The following is a 20426-nucleotide window of genomic DNA, read 5'->3' as shown; positions in this document are numbered from 1 at the left end:
AGGCTCCCACCCACCACAGCCACTGGTCAGGGTGGGCACAGGGCTGCAGCTCCCCCATCCCAGATCCTGCCAGGGCTGTGCTGGAGCTGATAGGATTCCCAGGTTGATGGGGGAGGTTGGGGTGTCCCAGGACTCAGGAGATGGAGTGACCCATAGTGACAACATGGCATCAAAATTCATCACAACCCAGTCCAAAGGGGTCTCCCTATGGCCAGTAATTTGGGAGCTGCTGGAACTGGAGCCCTTTGAGCCCTTGTCCCCACCACAGGTCCCCTGAGAACATCCCCCTCTCATCCCCATCCCCCAAGGCCATCAACCACCACGGTGGGGCCATTGCCCAGCATGTGGCTGCTCCGTGTGCCCCTTCCCCAGGTGGGAAACACACCCTTTGCCTCCTACCTGTGTCCCATTCCCTGCTGCCAGGATGGATGAGGGAAGCTGAGGTTCAGTGCAGGGCTGGAGGAGCCACAACTCCGACCCTGCTGTTGTTGGTCCTTCTCCCAGCACTCCAGAGGGTCAGGAGACATTCCCAGCTGCTCCAGGCCTTTGGGGATGATGGAGCAGGCAGCACTGAGTGGGGAGATACAGCCTTGCAGCAGCATGGCCCAGCCTGCTCCCTTTTTTGGTGGAGAAAGATGCAGAAAGTGGAGCTATAAAAAAGAGTCAAATCCAGCCAAGAAATGCCTGAGTGCTGAGCAGCCACCCCCACGCTGGGGATGAGCAGGAGGGGCTCAGGGGCGACCAACAGCCCAACTTTGGGGTTAAAATACGAGCTGAGAGATGTGGGCATGGCGTCACCCCAGCTGTGCTCACACATCTGGCAGGGCCAGCCCTCCCCAGGCTCCCAGCAGATGCTGTAAGCACAGGCAGCTCTTGCCTCCAAGCCCTGCCTGTGCTGCAGTGCAGGCAGGGCGCTCAGTGGGGGATTTGTTTCCCTTCCCAGCGTGGGCAGCCCTGGTCCTCTTGCCAGCAGAGGGACTCAGATCTGGCTCCAAGGACCCACCCTTGGCCACTTTGCAGGTGAGAGTGCTGGCAGCACCCACGGCAAAGCCAGGGCTGGTCCCCACACCACCCACTATGGAGCCTCTGCTCCAGCCCTGGTGCCAAAAAACCACAGGAATTTCACCAGATGGAAGGACAGGAGGAGGTTGCTTCTACCCCAAAACCTCCCACTGGCACCCTGAACCCTGAGTGTCCTCACTGGGGCAGAGCCAAGCACCGCTTTTGCCCACATCCCACCCCAGGGATGGGTCTCTGCACCCAGTGCCTTACTGGGACACCCGTGACTGGATCACAATCCCCAGTATCATCCCTGCACCATCCCAGGAATGCCAGGCCATGGGGAGGGCTGGCAGCTGTGGTTATGGGCCTGGGTTACATTTAAATGAGAAACCTCAGCCCTGGCTTGGGGGATTTTGTTTCCTTGGAAGCAGGAGCAGGCAGGAAATGAAGAAAACACGGCCCTGCTGTAAGCGTTTTACCAAATGCCGGAGGCAGCAGGAGGCATTTCCCGGCGCGGCTCAGCCTCGGAGCATCATCCCGGGCCACCACCATGGCTGTGGCTCCGGGAGGCAGCGGGTGGTGCTTCCCAGGGAGGAAAGTCTGTCTGAAAAGGCTGTGCTGGGTGAGAGACAGCAAAGTGCAGGGTGGGGAGTGGGTCAGCAGCCTCCCATCTCATTCCTGCTGAAGCAGCTGATGTGGAAGTGGCTTCGTGCCTCGAGCCCTGGATGGGATGGAGTGCAGGGACCCGGGGCCTGCAGGACCCTCTGCTCACCATGGGAAGCTCCCAGAGGACGAGGCTCCCAGGCTGGCTGAGGGCTGGGGCTTTGTCTGGATGGGGAGAACAGTCCATCCCTGGCCACATCCCCAGCTCTGCACCGGCTGCCTCGAGCCCTCGCCGTGCCGGTGCTGGCCTTTGCGGAGTGGCTGAGCCCGGCGCAGAGCTGCTGCCCTGCCAGACTGCAGAAACTTGAGCTCCAAATAACATAATTCCTCTGGCACCCCGTGGTTATTTGTGAGCTGCTGTGAGCAGATGGAAGAGTTACAGATAAAGCCATCCGCAGCACGGGAGCCGATTGCCTTCCCCACACAACCGCGTAGGCAACGGCAAAGGCAGGGAGGAGGAGAGAAAAAAACCCACCAGGCAGCAAGAGAGCGAGAGAGAAGGAGTCAGCCATTTCTGAGGGGCTGAGCTGCCATCTCAGCACACCTACGTGCGAGGAACGGGGACTCTCTACTGGCAACAGGCCCTTCCCGGGATGCTGGGAGAGGGGAGTGCTCTCCCACCACCCTGGGATGCTTGGCCAGGGACAGCAGCGCGAGTCGGGGGTGACATTGGCACGGCGGAGCGCTGCCACACACTGGGAGAGCAGGCTGTTAACGCTGATCCGAGCTGGCAGCGCCTGCACTTGCTTCGGTCCCAGAGGGGGAATTAAGGGAGAGAAGCTGACGTCAGTGGTGGAAAGGACACACAGCCCACTCGTCCAAGGCAGCCGGCAGCATCTTCTGGGTGTTGCTAACACCACCTTGAAGGAGAAAATTAAATAGGTCTTTGGAGATGGGGGCTCCTGTGAAGACACAGCCCGGCCAGCTGTGATCCGGTGCTGAGTTGTGTGGAAGACACAGACAGCCAAGGACAGAGATCAAAGGCCAGGGCCAAGGTTGGTGTGCCAAGGCACTGGAGCTGTGGGGACGCTGCAGGAAACTGCAGCTCACCGGGAGGGCTGAGGCTCCAAGAGCACCAGCGCACACAATTCCCAATAATTCTCATCACTGCCAGGCTTCTCCCAGCCCCAGGCTCCAGGAGTAGGGTCTGTGGGTTACCCCAGATCTGGGACTGAGATTTCCTTGTGTTTTAGAATGTGTAAATCAGCATAACACTCACCAACACCCCCCCAAACTCCAAAGATGACTTCCAAGGGCTGTCACCCCAAAAGCACAGGGCCACTTGCTATCGTGCACCCCAAAAAGCAGAGCCACACCCATCCAGGGAACCAGGAGCACAGGCTGCTCCTCCAGCCAGAGCCAAGAGCCAGGACACACAGCTCCAGGAAGCGTGGAAGCCCCAGAGCTCCCTCCCTCCCTCCCCTGTCCTCCACGCCCCAGCACGACTAAAGGCCTTGCTTGTTCAGGAGCTGGCAAGGCCAATTAATCTAATGAGGTTTTGCAGCCAGGGACTATTGTCAGCCAAGAAAGGCACAGCACTGCAGAGCAAGGCACCGGTGTCTCCGAAAGCCAAGGGAATTTGGCAGAGCAAAGCCCACGGTAAAAGCAGGGATGAGGAGCAGCAGGGATGGAGCCTTTTGTTGCTCTTCAGTGCCCGGGAAGAAAATGGGAGCCACACAGAGCGAGGCCAGATGAGGCACCTGAGCTCGGGGCCAGGAGCCATCCCTGCCAGGCAGATTAACTGCACGAGGGACCTTGAGCTGCAAAATGGAGGCAAAAAGCCTCAGCAGTCCCTCCCTGCCCAGCTGCAGTGACTGCTCTGCAAGATGGAGCCTGGGCTCATTTCCTGTGGCAGGGAGTGCCTTCAGGAGGCTCCTCATGGATGGTGCTTCCTTGGTGCTGCCACCCCCAAACTCCCACCAGGGATAACCGCCAGCCCAGAAGAGGTGTCAGTGCTGATGGTGTTTGCAAAACAGCTTGGGAGGTACCGGCTTTCCTCAGCCTCCGCCCAGGTGGGACACAGCTGGCACTTCCATGGACACTGAGCTTCCCAAGGGACACCCTGGCACCCCCGGGAGACACACCAAGGACACAAGGGCAGGCAGGAGTGACTCGTAGCCCAGCACCTCCCTGTGAACCTGGGAAGGAAACTGCTTGCCCAGAAAAGATGGGGCTGCCCCACCCCTGGAAGTGTCCAAGGCCAGGTTGGATCAACCCAGTGCAGTGGAAGGAGTCCCTGCCCATGGAATGAGATGAGCTTTAAGGCCCCTTCCAGCCCAAACCCTTCCATGATTCCAAGTCACAAAGCCCCTGCAGCCCCTGTGCCCAGGCCCAGGCTCACCTGCCCCCCAGTAACACACACAAGCACCAACTGGATAGAAAGGTTTTATCAAGTTTTAAAAAAGGATCAAAAAATTACTTTTTTTTATACATGTACATTACAAAATATTTGCAGTTGGGATCTTCATCCAGGGGTTACTGAGCTGATTATTAAAAACAACAAAACAAAGCAGCAGGAAAGCCTGGCTTATACAGCAACCGACAGGGAAAAGCACAGACAGACATTACATGGGAATACCGAAGGCAGGGAGTCTGCACTGGGATGTGCAGGTGTGGACTTGGAGCAGGTTCCAATCCCCCACCAGCCACTGCCTCCCTGAAGAGTCCAACCATCAGTGTTTATTTTGCAGGGGTAAACCCCAAACCTGGTAAATCTACAGTATTTTGCTCACAAGGTTCTTTTTTTTTTCTTTTTGTCTTTTTTCTTCTTTCTAAGCAGAGTTTCACTGCTGAAACTCCTTTGGTCTGAAGCGAGGAACCCCCTGCACCCTGAGAGTATCCATTAAATGTCACCCTTCTGACCTCCAGCCTTGCTGGGTCCACGGAAGGAACTTCCCCTCCCTCCTCTCCTACCTTATCTTCTGCTCAGCAATAAACCCCTAAGATACAAGTGGAATAATTACTTTTATAAATATATTTATATCATGTAGGAAAATAAGGCACTTCAGGAGGGGTTACAGCTCGTCTAATTCTATGACATTCTAATCAGGAAGAAAAATGGGTTAGTTTCTGAAATGAATTAAAACGAATGTTAATACAGTAATAAAAACATCGGGTCCACTTCCCACTTCAAGGCTTTGTTTAAAAAGGAAGAGAAGAAACCACCCCCTCCCCGAAATACAACAGCAATGAAACCTGACCCGGGGCAGCTGCATCTGCCCTGCCAGGCAGCTCCCACCAGAGCCCCTTCAGGGCAGGCACTTCCAAAAGAAACACGTTAAATAAGTTCATGGACTGGAGAAAAAAAAATAAACCCCAATCTATCCTTCCCCTGAAACGCCACTCTGCACGATTCCTCGGCCATCTGGGAGCTCCGGGAGCCCCTTCCCTGGCTCTGGTCTGGTGCTCTGGGTCTGATAAGGAGAGGAGAAGCAGTGAAGGTCACCGACTGCGGCGGAGGCTCCGGGCTGAGCCCGGGGAGCCGGGCTGAGGCTTTCCCAGCGAGCGGGAAGGGGGGCGGCGGGGGAGGGAGAGGCTGCCGGGAGCAGCAGCCAAGCACTGCGGGCGAGGACACCGGGAGAATGTTTAACCAGCGCAGGGAGGGAAGGGGTGACCTGCCCCAACTTGCACACCCGGAGCAAGCGGCTCCCAGGATGGACGAAATGGCTGCTCAGGCTCTGTCTGGATGACATGGAAAGCAGAGGGATCCTCATAGAGGGGATGAGGTGGTGCTCTGGGCTCTGTGAGATGGTTGAGGTTCACCCTGGCCTCGTTTAGGAAGAGGGAGGAAGGAGTAAGTGAGCACGACATGCCGACAGCGATGGCAGGGGAGCCCAGCGCCCTCGGCCCTGCAGTTACAGCACAGCTGCTCTGTCTTGCAAAGGTTGTTTTTGGCACCTCTCCTCCTCCCCTACTGCTTTAAAAAACATTGAGCTTACTTGGTGGCCCAGCACTCTGTGATTTTGCAACGGTACTCAGAGATGGTCCCTTTGCAGCAGCTGCTTCTCAGGGATCCCCACATGGGCTCATCCCTCTTGGCAATCAGTTTTTTAAATAAAACAGGGATCAAAGGAGATGTTTTTTATATAAAAAAGTCCAACCAACCTTCCCTACCTGTCCACCACCCTGATGCTGCAGTTCTGATTCCCACCCTGGGGTGGGATGTGGGAGCAGAGGGTGGTTGCAGGAGGCTTGCAGGGACAAGGCAGCGTCCCTCCCGCTGCCAGCAGGGCCAGAGGAGCCGCCTCCACCCGGGGCTGAGCCCTGTCGCCCACACAGCAACACCCTTGTGCAACAGGCAGAGGGAGGGGGGACCCTGAGGCACGGCCCTGCTTGGCAGACCATCCATGCAGGGCACGGGGATATGGCACTTTGCAGTATTTCAGGCGACAGGAAGACTCGCTCCCCTTTCCCAGCAGGGGCCAAGTCTAGTTAAGGCGATTTAAAATTAACCCAGGTTTGGCATTTGTGAGCTCCTCCTTCCCTGTGTGAGGCTGCTGTCAGCCTGGCTTAGCTCAGGGGTCTGTTTTTCCCAGGAACCTGTCTCCAGGAGCAGCCAGAGGAGGATGCTCCCAGAAAGAGCAGCAGAACAAGAGGCAGTGACTCCCTCACCCCCTCACCCCACTCGCAGCAATCATCCCTTTGCATTTCCAAGTCTCTCCACTGCACCACGGCTCACCGGCACTCCAGGGGTTTGTTCCCTCTTCCAGAACCTGGAACTAGTGCTGCTCAGATGTTCCCAGCCCATCGGGATGCCTTGCTGCCTACGCCCTCTGCATCCTGCCTGGCAGCTGAGCTGCAGACAAAACCTGGTGGTGCAGCAATCCAGGGAATTTTGGGGGGGCTCACTGGATCCCAGCTTGACCTGCACCCCGAATCCCACCTCCAAGGCCATTGTCTGCTCTGGCCAAGATTAAAATGCACAGGCACACACACAAGGAATCAGTAAGAACTCGATGGCACAAGCTGAGGCCATCAATCAAATCCCAAGCAAGCTGGAAGCCTCAGGCAGGGCCCAGTGTTCCAGGTATCAGCAACATCATTAAAGGAGGACAACCAGGGAAGAAAGAACAGGCACAGGTTGGTGAAATATTTTAGAAAAGGCACAAAGGTGGGAGAGCTGGTCTTAGTGGGACACACACCCCACAACAGCTGGACCCATAACCTCCAAAAGGCTTTGGAATTGCTTTTTGCATGACCCTGATGGAGTCATGTCCAAATTAAAATACACATCAAGGGTATTTGGGTTAGATTTCTAAGATATGCTCATATTCTATGTAAGGTAACATAAAACAGCAATAAAACCGAGGTCAGCTAGTTCAAATTCCCCATTTTCCCCTGCCAGTACTGGATCTGTAGTGAGCAGCCTGGGAATTAATTCACAGGGTTAGTGAGGAGAAGAAACATTCTCTTAAAATTAACTAATGAATTATAGTAGCAAAGTTAGGGCAGGTTAGATCTGATGTAACTGATGGGCAACTCAGTCCACACACGCGATGTTTTTAGGCACACAAACTCCCCTCCCTAAGTGGAAGGGAGAAGAAGCAAAGGTAATACCAGCATTTAAGTCCCTGTGTTAAAAGTATGGTCATACTACTAAAAAAAGCACCTCTCAAACTGCTCTGGCTGGGCCAAAGACCACCACAGTGCCTGGTGTTCAGAGAACCCCTCCCCACCCCATCTCCCTGCTCTAGGCACTGGATTTGGAAATTTTAAACATAATCTCAGCATGAATTGGAGAAATCAGCCCAGTAGGGTCTGGCCCCCACTCGGAGCTGACCACAGATGTGTCTCAGTGGGGCAGTGGCTCTGCTTTCCCAAAAGTGGGGAGCTGAGCAACCATCCTGCCCTGGTTTTACATCCCTCTGTGCAAGTCTCCTCTTGGCAAAGCAGTCCAGGAGATCTGAGGAAGGTAAAGGCAGCTTTTAAAATAAAACAAGTCCCTCCTTACAGTGCACCCAAGGTACTCTGGAGTCGAGAAATGCACCCCACACAGGGTGGTCTGGAATTAATACTCAGAGGTCAGAGGGGAAAGAATTGTGCACTATTGCCAAAAACCTGATTATTTGACAGTGGGATGCAGCAGAGAACTGACATTTAAAGCCCATTTTCTTGCAGCACTACCAGTATTCACTGGAAAGGAAGAGCCATCAGATCAACTGTCTGCTGTTGCACTGAGAAAACCAGCTGAAAATGTCCTTCATCCGAAAGGCCACGCGGCCGCAACAGGATCATCCATCTTTACTTTAAAAATCCCTCAGGATGGAGGGTTTATGTGTGCTCTGCCTGGTGGCATCGAGAATCTGGAGGTTTAGCTCTCTTTTAAATAAGCAACCGTTACACCCCCTCCAGCTAAATCCCAACGCCGCATCCTCAGTGTCCATGAGGAGACCTTTTGGAAAGGCAGAGCACAAAGTCCTGCCAAAGCCGCAGGGGGAGGGAGAGGGGAGATATGCTGCTGGTTGTCTGAAAACCCTTGGCACATCTTTGGTTACGGATGGAAAGGATGTGGTGGAAGGTTTGGCCACCTGATTCTCTGTAAGAAGTGAACCCAAAGGAGGGGAGAAGGGGATGGGACCGTGGCTAATCCGACCACTCGTCCTCGTCGAACTCGGAGGAGTCGTCCTCGGAGTCGCTGTATTCCACAGCGATGCGGCGCGACAGGATCGTTGCCACGTCATTCCCCACAACATCCCGCTTCTCCTGCTCCCTCTGCTCCTCCACCTTGCGCAGCTGGAAGCCTGTAGGGAAGAAGGGAACCGAGGGGATCATGCAAAGGCTTTGGTCGCACTGGAGCCTCCCACGCAGCCTTGTCACAGTCCTCTGAGCAAGGCAGGCTGGGAGTGCTGGGATAACACTGATGGTGAGTGACAGCCAGGACAGGCTGGCTGGGGAGGTGAAATGGGAATCAAATTCTTTCTGTGCTGCTCCAAGGGGTAACACCACTGCTGTGAATCCACAACAAATGTGGACCACCCCAATTCCAGCACTGCCATCCCAACAGTGCTCATCAGGGTGGGCAGACAAGGAGGGACCCCAAGGGACAGGTCTCGAGCAGTGGGACAGTCACACAGCTTACATGAGACAGCCCCCAAATGCTCCCACTGGGATTCTGTGGGATTTTCCAGAGCCAGAGGAGAAAGCTGGTATGGCAACAGAACCTCACCTTGCCGAATAGCCGAAAGCAGATCACTCCTGGCATCGCTAACCGTGGGCAACGATGACTTGGGCTTGGAGGCCGAGGTGTCGGAGGGTGGAGGAGGGGGTGGGGGGCCATCCAGCCCACCAGAAGCCAGTGGAGGTGGTCCAGGGGGTGGAGGGGGCGGAGGGGGGGGTGGTGCACTCCCACTGCCCAGCTGAGGGAGAGGAGGTGGGAGCACACTGGAATAGTCGACTGCTGGAGGGGGTGGTGGGGGTGGAGGGGCAGCAAACTCGGGGTGAGGGGGGAAAGAAGGGGGTGAGGGTGGTGGTGGGGTTCCTGGGGAGGGGAAGCCCATGGGAGGTGGTGGAGGGGGAGGGTTTCCCATCAGTGGTGGTGGTGGAGGAGGAGCTGGAGGGGGAGCAAAGCCCGGCCTGGCTGCTGAGGGAGATCCGATTGGAGGAGCTGGTGGTGGGTGGCTCGGGCTGACCAGGCTGGACCGTTTGGTCCCTCCAGAACCAGAACCTCTTTGGTTGTCTGCAGGATAGCTGTGGGAACAGAAGGAGAGAAGGCAACAAGGAATTAGCTGTGAAGCCAGATCAGACTGTACAGTCTCAATGTTAATGCAAATCATGTGTGTTCGCTGCAGTCCAGACAAAAAAATCCAAGTTCCAGCTTAAACTGGTGTTTCCATGAGATCTCACTCCTTGGTTTTAGTTCCCTCACAGTGTTTCTTTTGGCCTACCCCTTCAGAACAAAGGAAAGCTGCTAAGGACGGGCAGGAATGCTATCCCTCATCCCATCTCCCAGGCTGACAAGAACACCAGCTACCTCACCTCTCCATCAGAGGCCGAGCTCAGAGCAGCCTCCTGGCCCCAGAGCTCCTGCAGCAACACCCTCCTCAGTGAGGACAGGCTCGTGACACACTAGGGAGGGATGTCTGCCATGATAAATCGCACGAGGAGGGGCAGGGGAGCCAGAAAAGCACATGCTCTGAACACCTGCTAGGAACAGATCTCCTCACTGGATTCCATGGCTCAGAGCTGGAGTGCAGCAGCCATGTCTCAGAGCTCGCCTTGGGAGTGAAGAGGAAGACATGGAAACCCAATGCTGCTGATGCATGAGTCACTCAGTGTCCCATGATGGAGGCTGTGCTCACACCAGAAAATTCTACTACCCGTGTATGTGTAAGGGAAACCCCAAACTGACACCTCCTTCCACGGCAAGACAAAGAAATAAGGTACATATGCCACAAAAATGTCACAATTTCTAACAGTGCTGATCCAAAACAGACTCCCGGAGATCAAACCAAGCACCCAGGGTTCCTTATAAAAACAACCACCAAAGCAAAACCAGAGAGGGGAGATCTGTGTGGCTGGGCAGAGATCTAAGCAACCGCACAAGGCAGCATGAGCTTCATCTGAGAGCTCGTGTCTGCTCTGCCCGAGAGGCACAGGCTGCAGAGTGCAGTGCTGGGTCTCTCTGACACATCAGAAGAGCCTTTGCTGCAGCATTGCTGCCTTTGGATAAGATGGAGACAAGCCAAGCAGCCCTGTCTATCAGACAGACTTTCTCTTGTTACTCTTGATTCTGTTTTACTGTCTTTAAAACAAAAAGTCTACTCTTGTTTCACCCTTTGTGTTTTCAGCCACTGCTGGACTGCAGCTCTCATCTCTAGAGGTGCCTGGGAGTCACCATTTCATCCAATCCCAAGTAAATGTCCTGAACTTGCACACAAGTCTCTGGGAAGGAGGCAGCTGCTGTGCTCAAGCCCTTGAAATTCAACTGCATCTACACGTTCAGTGCCCACATTGTGCATTTCCCAAAGATCAGAGGACAAATGGGAACAAAAAAGAGGCAAAAGAAGCTGTTCTTTGCAAAGCTCAGTCATGGAATATCCCAAGTTGGAAGGGATCCACAAGGATCATGGAGTTCAATTCCTGGCTCTGCACAGGACACCCCAACAATCCCACCATGTGGCTGAGAGTGCTGTGCAAATGGAATGTAAGGAACTTAAGTCCACACACTGGAACAACTGCATTGGAAAACCCAGGCAATGGAGCCAAAGCATCCAGTGGGACCCTGCTGTGGAATAAATCTGCTCTTCATTCTCACCTTCCACCTGGGAATGATGACAGTGGCTGGGATTGATGGAGAGCTGTGCTGCTTGTGCCTCTGCCCCTGCCTGCAAGTTGCTCTTCCCCTCCAGACAGGAGCATTCTGGTTCCCATACAACACCCATCAGGAAGTTCTGCTGAACTATCTCAGCCTGTCTCATGTCATCCTTTTACACCACCTACTACTCCTTGGTGACAGAAGGGATCCCGTAGGCTTACCTAAATTCCACCGGGGGTGGAGGCAGGCTGTCATCTGGGAATGCAGGAGGTGGTGGCACAATGGAGTCAGTCTGTGGCGGTGGCGGGTAACAGTTCCCGTCCATGCTCTCGTTGGAGCCGATGCTGCCGTTCTGATACACCATGTTGGAGGGGTACCTGGGCCAAAGCAATGTCAGCAGCTTATTTAATGAGCTCAAGGCAATGTCTAAAGCTTGTTTTAACCCAGAGAGTTGCCCAGAGAAGCTGTGGCTGCCCCATCCTTGGAGGTGTCCAAGGCCAGCCTGGATGAGGTTTAGGGCACTCTGGTCTAGTGGGAGGTGTCCCTGTCTGTGGCAGGGGGTGATCTTTAACATCCCCTCCAACATAAACCATTCCAGGATTCTGCAACATTAAAACCCCCTCTATTTCTCAAAGGTTCCTGTATAAAGAACTATGTACACCTATATTAGTCTGCTCTGTGTAAAACGAGATTAAAATGAGATTAAAAGTTTTGGCTAAAAGGTGCCCAGATGCTCCCTTGTTTGTTTATTGCTGCCACACACCAGAACAGCACTAGTATGTATTTGAATAAAGAAGAAAACATCTAAATAAACAGATTTTTCTTAACATTTCATTTTGTGAAAACACTTAAGAGTGTTTTGATCAACTTGGATGTAAAGAACTTGCAGTTACACTGAGTATCAACCAGTGGCAAAACCAGAGGAGGTACTCAAAAGATGCCAAAAAACTGAGAATAGAGTATCAAAAAGGACCCCAGAAACAACTATCCAAAGCTGGAATAGTACTGAAGGAAGAGACCCCCAGTGAGCTCGTTTCACTCTGGGGTGGTGGAACCACCCCATTTTTGGGGGATCTGGACCCTGAGTGAATTCAAACACATGAAGACACACACACGAAAAAAGAGAGGAGCACAAAAATGGTGCTGTTGTGCTGCTCGATTCCCCAGCTAGAAACCAAACCTGCTCTCCTATTAAACTAAAAGCAAGTTTTATTTTTAGCTGGAGAGTGTGATTTAAAGAGAGATTTTTTCTCATATGAAAGGAAGCTGCAAGGGAGAAGAGCATTGTGGGGAATTCGGTCTGCTTCCAGCCTTGCTGGTGTCAAAAGTTAAATGAATTCCCAAGCCAGAAGTGCTGAAGAGAGATCTGTAGCTTGAAATACTTGGATGGGGACAGCCCCCGCTCCAACTTTGGGGTGTGAAGAGCCGTTTGTGAAATGTAACAAAGCAATCCCACAATGCCACAGAGATTCCACCCTCGGCTGGGTGTGAGGGGAGGGCAGTGCCGTGGGGCAGAGCCAAAGCTCCCGACACCTCTGTGCCCACAGGCAGCTGGGAGCAGCCTCGCTGCCGGAGCTGTTCCTGCCACCTTGTTCAAGCCATGTAGCTCCCTGATTTATTTGGCAAATTTTAAATCAGCAGACGGATTTACTGGGGAGAATCTGATTAGTGGCAGTATCGATCCGTGCCGCGGATCCGGAGGAGCTGCAGAGCAGGGTGAACTGCATCCCAATCACCAGCCCCAGACTTGCTTACCCAGCAGGACCGTGTTTGTCCTTTGACTCCACAAATTCTTGTCCCATTTTCAGCTTCTCCCACTCTTCTTTCCGGGTCTTGATTTTCCGCGGATTCACATTTCCTCGGTTCGGATTCTCCTTTTTCTCTTTCTAAGGAAGGAAGAAACAAACAGGAAACACATTTTGCTTTAAACTCACTGGGAACAAGGAGGGGCAGGACAGACCTGTAGCAGCTACAAGAAGACATCCTCAAAGAGGATTTTTAGTTTACTTTCCCCATTGCTGCATGCTCCAAAGATTTCCCATACAAAGAAGTTGGGAGCACAGATAACACACCAGATTTCCCAGTGCAGTCTCCCCATCACTGCCCCCTGGCACAACCTCCTCGAGGGCAGAGTGAAAGCTCCGTTCCCCACATCAGCTCAGATTTTGGCTCTCTGTTAAGGCTGTCCAATCTCACCATCATCCTGATGGTGTTTTGGGGTGCAATGTGGACACCTGTCCACAGAGAATTGGGCTTTAGCCTCACTGCATTCTAACACACCCCAAGTCTCTCCTTTCTTCTTCAACTGAAAAAAAATCATGATCTGTTTTGATGTGTAATACTCCAGTTGCTCAAAAGCTTTATCAAGTATGTTAAAACTGTATCTTTCATGTATGATATAATTTAACATTAAGGCCCAAAGATGATGGCATTTGGAAAAACCAATTAAGAGTATTGTTATTTTCTTTTTTAATTAACAAAGATGAGGATAAACCAGGTAAAAAACTTCACTGAATTAATCCCTGAGGAGTTTAAAAGTGCAAACCTGAATTTTGGATGGCAACTTTGGAGTCCAGGATTTATTAACACTTCCCACCTCCTATTCCTCCCTCTCAAAGTCTCCCAGTTCCTCACCCTGTGTTTCCGCTTCTCCTTCATGATATCCTTGGTGTCCTGAAGCATTTTTTCTTTCCAAAGGTCAAAGAAATATGATGGATCCGTGTAGAATTTAAGTGCCTCTTTGCCATCATCCCTGGAACAGGGAGGGGAAAACAACACAGAAAAAATGATCAAGTCACACATCTGAAGGCCAAACACAAGGCACAACCTCAGATGACAGTTGAAAAGTGCAGTGAGGGGGTCAAACAGGCTGGTCTTGCCTCTGTCCCCCATTTCAGAGCAGGAAGAGATCCCCACCCTTGCTCATCCTGGCTCTCCCACTTCCCATCCCTTCTGCCCTCACACAAACCCTCCATTACTCAGCACCCGAAGAGCTCAACTGCTCTGAACAATCACCAAGAGAGCAGCAGGTCTCTCACTTCAACTCCCTCTTATTTGTGTTGTATTTTTGGTGTGGAAAAACCCTCCTTCTCCAGCTCAGGAACCCGAAATGAGACCAGGAACGTCCTTGAGCCTCCCGAGCGAGCGCACACGCACTCCCTCTCCTCCCACTTTGCAGTGCAGCCGCGTCTGGCAGGAGACAGCTGCCTCCAGCTATCTGTAATTACTTTTTACCTGTTCAAAAGATATTTATGGATGTGGGATAAGTCTCTGGATTCTGACCCCCTTTCCTTCTACTACCTACATGATGAAATCAGAGCGGGAATGCTCGGAACTGGTTACACATCCCACCAGATGTCTCAGAGCAGGCACTGGAGGCCACAAGAAGCATCTCCAGGAGGCCGCTGTGTCCACCTGGGCAAGAGACACTTCCAGGGAACACTCTGCATTGTGGCTCTTTGGAAAGGAGCCACAAGGCTATGGAGAAGCACAAGAAAAACGCCTCATGTGCAGCACACTCAGCGTGGTTTGGCAGTGCCAGCCAAGCCTTGCCCCAAGGCAGTCACAGAAGTGACAGCAGGGAACCAAAGACATCATTTGTAAGACCCTGAAAGGAAAGTTTTATGTAATCCAGAGGATGGAGATTTCCTGGTGGATCTCAATTTAGCGACTCAATTCCCCATTGGGAATGGATACTTCAACACAGCATGGGATGGGAAATTACCTCCCCAGCAGGTTGGGAGGAAGAGGTTCCTCTGCAAGGGAACAAGTAGGGATTGCAGCTATACCAAGGGAACAAGAAGGGGTTGCAGCCATACCTGTAAGGTGAGAGGATGTTCAGAGGTGGAGGAGTATTGCAGGTCCTGTAGGTTTCGAGAACAGGCACAGGGAGAGAATCCCTGTCAAAGAGCTTCTGGTCCTGAGTGGTGGAGCTTTTGAAGGCCTTCCTGGTGTTAATGCCTTGCAGGGAGACTGGAAGGAAGAGGAGAGAGCAAGTGAAGAGCAGCTTGACCCAGGCCAATGACACTGAAGACCAAGCAGTGAACATCTGATTTCAGTTGGAGTTCTTGGCATGCTTTGCACTTCTTAAGGTCAGGTTCCTTTTCCCACAGATCCCATGGGAAACCCATCAAATCTCAGAGTGCCGTGCCAAGATCTGCTGCTGTATCGACAGGGGTCTCTCTCAAGAGGTTTGGAATCTCTGTGACCAAGCTCAAACTGCTCACCCAACACATCCAGCTGCTGGAAAGTGAATTCCCACATGGGAGACTCACTAACAAGCAAATATGGACCTGGCCAAAAAGGCTGTGTCCACATGAGGGGAGAAAACATTCCCCTTTTAGGATGGGAGGAAACAGTCCCTCAGCTCCAGAGAGGACATTCCAGCAACCATGGCTGGTTTTATGGCACTGAACCCTCCATGCTGGCTCAAGGAGAACCTCTGTGCTCCACTCCATTACCTTCTTCCTCTTTGGGGTCCAGCTGAGTGACTTTGACTTGCAGACGGTCAACCCTCTCGACCAGAACGCTCACCCGGGAGGCAAAGGTGTTGGCCTGAGTAAACAACTCTCCAAATATGTCCTCTGCAGATTTACCTGCAATATTAAAATGTCCATGTTACCCACAGGAGCCACACCACACCACACCACACCACACTCAGTCTCCCAGCTTGTTTTCTTGAGGGAAGAAGAAGGAAAGAAAGAACCATCCATGCTTCTTTTCAAGTTTGTCAGCGTTGAGTTTAACATCCAGGAAGAAAATGCTTTGTTCCACCAAAACCTGACATTTCCAAGGGATCTTCAAGCAATAAGGAAACAATTGAGACATACTTTATTAAAGCAATGAACTAAAGAGGGCTGAGAACACTACGCTGGTCTGAATCTGGATGGGTCTGAGGGTCCTTTAAGATTCTCTGCTGTTCTGTTTATTAGACGAGGAAATACAGTTAGATTTTTATTGCTCTGGAGAATCTCAAAGGCTCCCAGACTCCAGCAGACCTGCCTCCAGGGAAACTGGCACATATTTACAAGCTCAAAGCACTCTGGAAGCAGAAAGCAGACCCAGCCCTTGATCCTGAAGCCGGAGCTGTAACCGCAGCCAAAAGCACTGACCCTGTTGTTCCTTCAGGTGGCAGTGTCTGAAAAATTGATGCGTTCACGTTGATTCTAAATCAAAACCAAAGAGGAACTTCTCAATCAGGGACATTCTCTCTGGAACAGCTTGGACTGCCCAGTGGGCTGCTGTGACAAACAGCATCCATTGTTTGGGCTGGGGGTTGGGAGCAGGAGCTCACACCAGGAACTGGCTGCACCACTAACAGGAGTCACAAAAAAGATGTCCCTGTTTAACAGGACTTTAAAAACCTACAAAAGGGAGTTTAAAAACCTACACAGGCAACAAGGGATGGCCACAGGTAGACAGAGGTGGGAGAGCTGGAAGAAACCCAAGACATTCCAAAGAGCTCTGTCTTTTTGTCCTGCTCTCAGGCACAGCCCAAGCCAGGGAGCCCCAGCCATGCCGAGGACAGGCCTGGCACTGACCGCAGACAGGGGCCCGTGGCGTTCCCACTGATGGGAAACATTTCCAGCCACGGCTGCTGAGTACAAGGCTGCTCCCAACAAGCAGTCTGGTTTTGAAGTGCATCATCATATGGTCAGCAGTTTGTTCTGGAATCTGTTACTCCTAAAGATCCTCACCGACATTCAGGGGAGGATAACCAGTTGGAAGACTGAGTTCAGCACTGATTTTGGAAAATGTGGTCACCTGCAGAGTCTCAGCAGAGAGATGAGCACCTCCCCCTGCACAAGGCAAACCAGGGCATCCCCCAAGCCCAGCTGCACAAACACTTCCAGCTATCTAACCCGACATATCAGCTCCTTGTTCCTGCTCCCAGAGCTCCTTGTTCCTGTTCCCAGGAGATCTCCTTACACTGCCAAGCACGGAGAACCAGCCAGGTTAAAATTCAACCTCCTCCACCCCTTTTGGTGGCACTGCCAGCTCCAAGTGTTTGTAGAGAGCAAATGCTGGAGGTTAACTTCAACTGACCTCTTCCTTCCACCCTCCCAGACAGTACAGACTCCACATATGAGCCATTAACAAGCCCAACCAGCTCTCCCCAGACTCATGAGAAGGATTTTATTTCTGGAGACCCAAGGGCCAAAGAGCTCTTGCCCTCTCCTTGTTCAACATCAGCACAGACCAGCTCTCCTATCTGACCAAAGAGAATAGAAATTTATCTGTAGAAAAATTTGAAACCTTCCAGCAACAGCTCAAGAAAAGACCACTTATAATTTGGTTTCTACTTTCATGAGAAGTGAAAATACTTTCTGAACTTCACAAGGAACTGCAACAAGCACTAGGGAAAAAAACAAAGTCCTTGGTTTGTAAAGTATGTTGCAAGTATAAAATAATATATAACAGCATTTTATATACTGGTCTTGACCCTGGAGGGAGAAGAAAGGATGGTCTGTGCTCCCTGTCCTGGGTAAGCACACCTGGAGTTACCACCTCACACACTGAGCTTCACATACACTTTTCGATGGGGTAAGACAGAGATTAATTTTTTAGTTTAGTTACTTTGACTGCAAAAGCACAGCTTACAATCAGAATTATCTTTGTCATGCACTGGCAGGAAGACAGACGGCATGATTTAATAGGTCCTTCCATCTTTAGCTTGTGGATTCTATAAAATCACACAAAAAGGCACAGTCGACTTATACAAAGTGCTCCCAGCTGCGATAGTAACGAAGGGTAAACTCACTGGAATATGAAAGTTTGACAAGATTTATGTTTGCATCTTTGTAAAGAGACTGTGGTGCACCAGGCATGGCTGATTATTCACTTGACAGGGCTGTCACAGCCTACTGAACCCACTCTGCGTTCCTGTAATAGTCAGGTACAAGGAAAGAGCAGGTTTGTTTTTTGGAGGAGAGAGGAAAGGGTGGGGGGCAAGTTTGGGCATTTGAGTGCAAGTGCAGGCTAAATATTGCTTTATTTAAAATACTGCTGACCCTGGGGAAGCAGGTGGTGCTCAGCATTTCCTCTCCACCTGCCTCGCTCCCCTCTCACACCCAGTGTCAGCAGGAGCCACCTCTCCACAGATCCTCCTCCAGCTACCTGTGATTGTTCCAGCAGCTCCCACCTCCTCCCCAGTCCCAGCTCCCAGGGCACCTTCTTGAGGAAAAAAACAGGCTGCAATTTGGCTCCCAGCACTTCAGGAGCAGAGAGGCTTTGACTATCTGAGCTGTGCAAAGGTCTAAACCTGCAGGATCTGGCCAGGGCTCTGTCACACTAACCCACGGAGCGTCTCCAGACTGGGATAAGCTTTCCCTGCAGCTGGGATTTGCACAGCTTTACTGCCTCCTTCCTCACCATTTCACATACATGAGATGGATTTTACTCACACTCCACAACCATCTTGGCTACCAGACCTAACAAATGAACACCAAGGGCCAGTTGAACGCGAGCACAGAGCCTGGTCTCGCCTGTGCAGTGACATTTCTCCAACCCAACAGAATGTGACACAGACTGGCAGCAAACACAGGCCCAGATTTCAGTGACAGCCACGGTCTGCACTGCTGGAAAGAGGCTGCACCCAAACTTTCCCTGCCACATGGCGGAAGGCAAGGGGCCTGCTTTGCAGAGCAAGCAGAAGGGCTTGCAAACACCACAGAGAAGCTAAACAATAGATTAATTTGATTATCAAAGTCTCGCTTCAAGGACAAAGGTGGTTAATCAGAACACAGAGCATTTCAACAGAGTACAGAGTCATCCCAGAGAGACCACAATTAACTCTTCATTTTTCCTGCAGCATACAGGCCTGAGTTTTCCCTCCAGCTTTTCCAAGGCTATGGGTCAGCCCACTGGAGAGCTGAGCCAGGCACTGCTCCAGCTCGTGCTGCCATTTCAGAGCAGCCCCAAAGCCCTGACACCCCAGAGGCACTGCTTGGCTCAGACGGGTCTTTGGGTCTCACAACACAACCAAGAGCAGCAGGGGCAAACAGGAGCTTCTGCGTGGGGGCTTTAATTATCTTTCATGATAAATAAGACTACTGACACGGTGTGGATCCAACAGAGTCAAGCTCCATTTAGTGGCGTGTGCAATTACAGGCACGTTCTCTGACACAAGATCCTGGCTGCTCCAAGAGCCTCCCATTTTACAAGCCTGAGTTGTGCTCCATCCTTCCATCTGCAGTTCCACTGCAGCCTCTCTCTCACACACACACACATCCACACACACCCCCCTCCCCATTTTCTCCAACATAGGAAGGCAGTGGGACCAGGGATATGAAATTAGCATCGGATTTCTTTAGGAAAACATTTTAGCATTACCCAGGGAAGGCAGATGGGGGAGAAATAGGAACACGAGAGTAGAAAGGGAGCTAAATAAAGAGCAGTAGCGACTCCTGAGGGCACCGCGCAGGCTCGCCATGGTACTCACTCAGGCTGCCCAGCTGTCGAATGACATTTGCCAGGGTGATGTTGGTCACGCATTCCAGCTCGCTCCGAACGCTCGGCAACGTCTGACGGCACAGGTGCCTTGGCTCAATGTTCCTCGTTACTAACGGCATGGTGGACCTGCTTCAGGCACTGCTCTGAAAGATGAAAAACAACCCAAAAAAGAAACAGGAAAGGATTACTCAACCGCAAATTCCAGGCACACCAGAGCCATGGTGTTCGTTTTTCCTGCTCTCAAATGGCTTTATTTATAAGCCTTCTCTCCCCCCCTGCTCCCCACCCTGAGAAAACTGGTTCATCAGAAATAAAGATCCTGCTGTTCTCCAACTTGCAGTGACAGCAGAGCCCCACCAGCTCAGGTACAGAGGCAGAGATGGAGAGCTCCACTTCTTCGCCCACACGCAGCCCTTGTTCCTTCCCTTCCTACCCACCCGTGGTCTCCTTCACACACAGCCTCTTGCCTGACTCTTACAAGCTCTTCCTCACAAACATTTCAAACTTGCAATCGATAATTGCTTAAACCAAGCAGATGAAGATGGGAGATGTTATTGTTTAAAAAAAAAAAAAAGAACAAAACAGCTTCTCCCAGCACACCAAAGCACACGCGGTGCCTCCCTCTTGGAGCAGCAGGCAGGGCTCTCCTGGAACAACAGGAAGCGTTTGCAGCTGACCAGGAAACTTTCTGGTGACTGTTCCTTATCCTGCAGACTGCACCCCTCTTCCCTTGGGAAATCCCCCGGGGATGAGGTTTACACTGGACCATTGTTTTCATGCTAGAGCAGTTGAAGGTTGAGGGAGCTCTAATCAGGATGCAGGACTGGAGAGCGCTCAGAAAGAAGTCGGGATTGATTGTACAACAGGCAGGACAAACTTCCAGTTCTTTAAAAACAAATAATAAAATAAAAAACTGAAGAAAAGGAAGTGTCCGGAAGTCACACTTTGGACAGAAAACACTTTTATGTGCGGGTCAGTGCCCTGAAATCACAAAAATCTCCTTTCCTAACAAGCCCAAACGTTGAAGCACCAAACAGCTCCCTCTGGGACCATCCAG

The 20426-nt window shown here is 51.8% G+C and overlaps 1 protein-coding gene across 2 annotated transcripts in view; it reads right to left on the bottom strand.

The window, feature by feature from the left end:
- Window positions 1-4037: 4037 nt before the first annotated feature.
- The window catches only part of WASF2 (WASP family member 2), a 34055-nt gene continuing 17666 nt past the window's right edge, over window positions 4038-20426 (bottom strand). For both annotated transcript variants that reach the window (XM_071576691.1, XM_071576690.1), the window contains 8 exons: window positions 19359-19512; window positions 15379-15513; window positions 14737-14890; window positions 13553-13670; window positions 12674-12804; window positions 11140-11295; window positions 8831-9351; window positions 4038-8405 (listed from right to left, as the gene is read on the bottom strand). In XM_071576691.1, the coding sequence (XP_071432792.1) occupies window positions 8248-8405; window positions 8831-9351; window positions 11140-11295; window positions 12674-12804; window positions 13553-13670; window positions 14737-14890; window positions 15379-15513; window positions 19359-19488 (1503 nt within the window). In that variant the 5' untranslated portion in view covers window positions 19489-19512 and the 3' untranslated portion in view covers window positions 4038-8247. The remainder of the gene's footprint in view (window positions 8406-8830; window positions 9352-11139; window positions 11296-12673; window positions 12805-13552; window positions 13671-14736; window positions 14891-15378; window positions 15514-19358; window positions 19513-20426) is intronic.

This window comes from Pithys albifrons, chromosome 24 (assembly GCF_047495875.1).
Source record: "Pithys albifrons albifrons isolate INPA30051 chromosome 24, PitAlb_v1, whole genome shotgun sequence".
NCBI lineage: Eukaryota > Metazoa > Chordata > Aves > Passeriformes > Thamnophilidae > Pithys > Pithys albifrons.
Note: the sequence above shows the minus strand (reverse complement) of the source record. Positions and strands in the feature narration are given on the sequence as shown.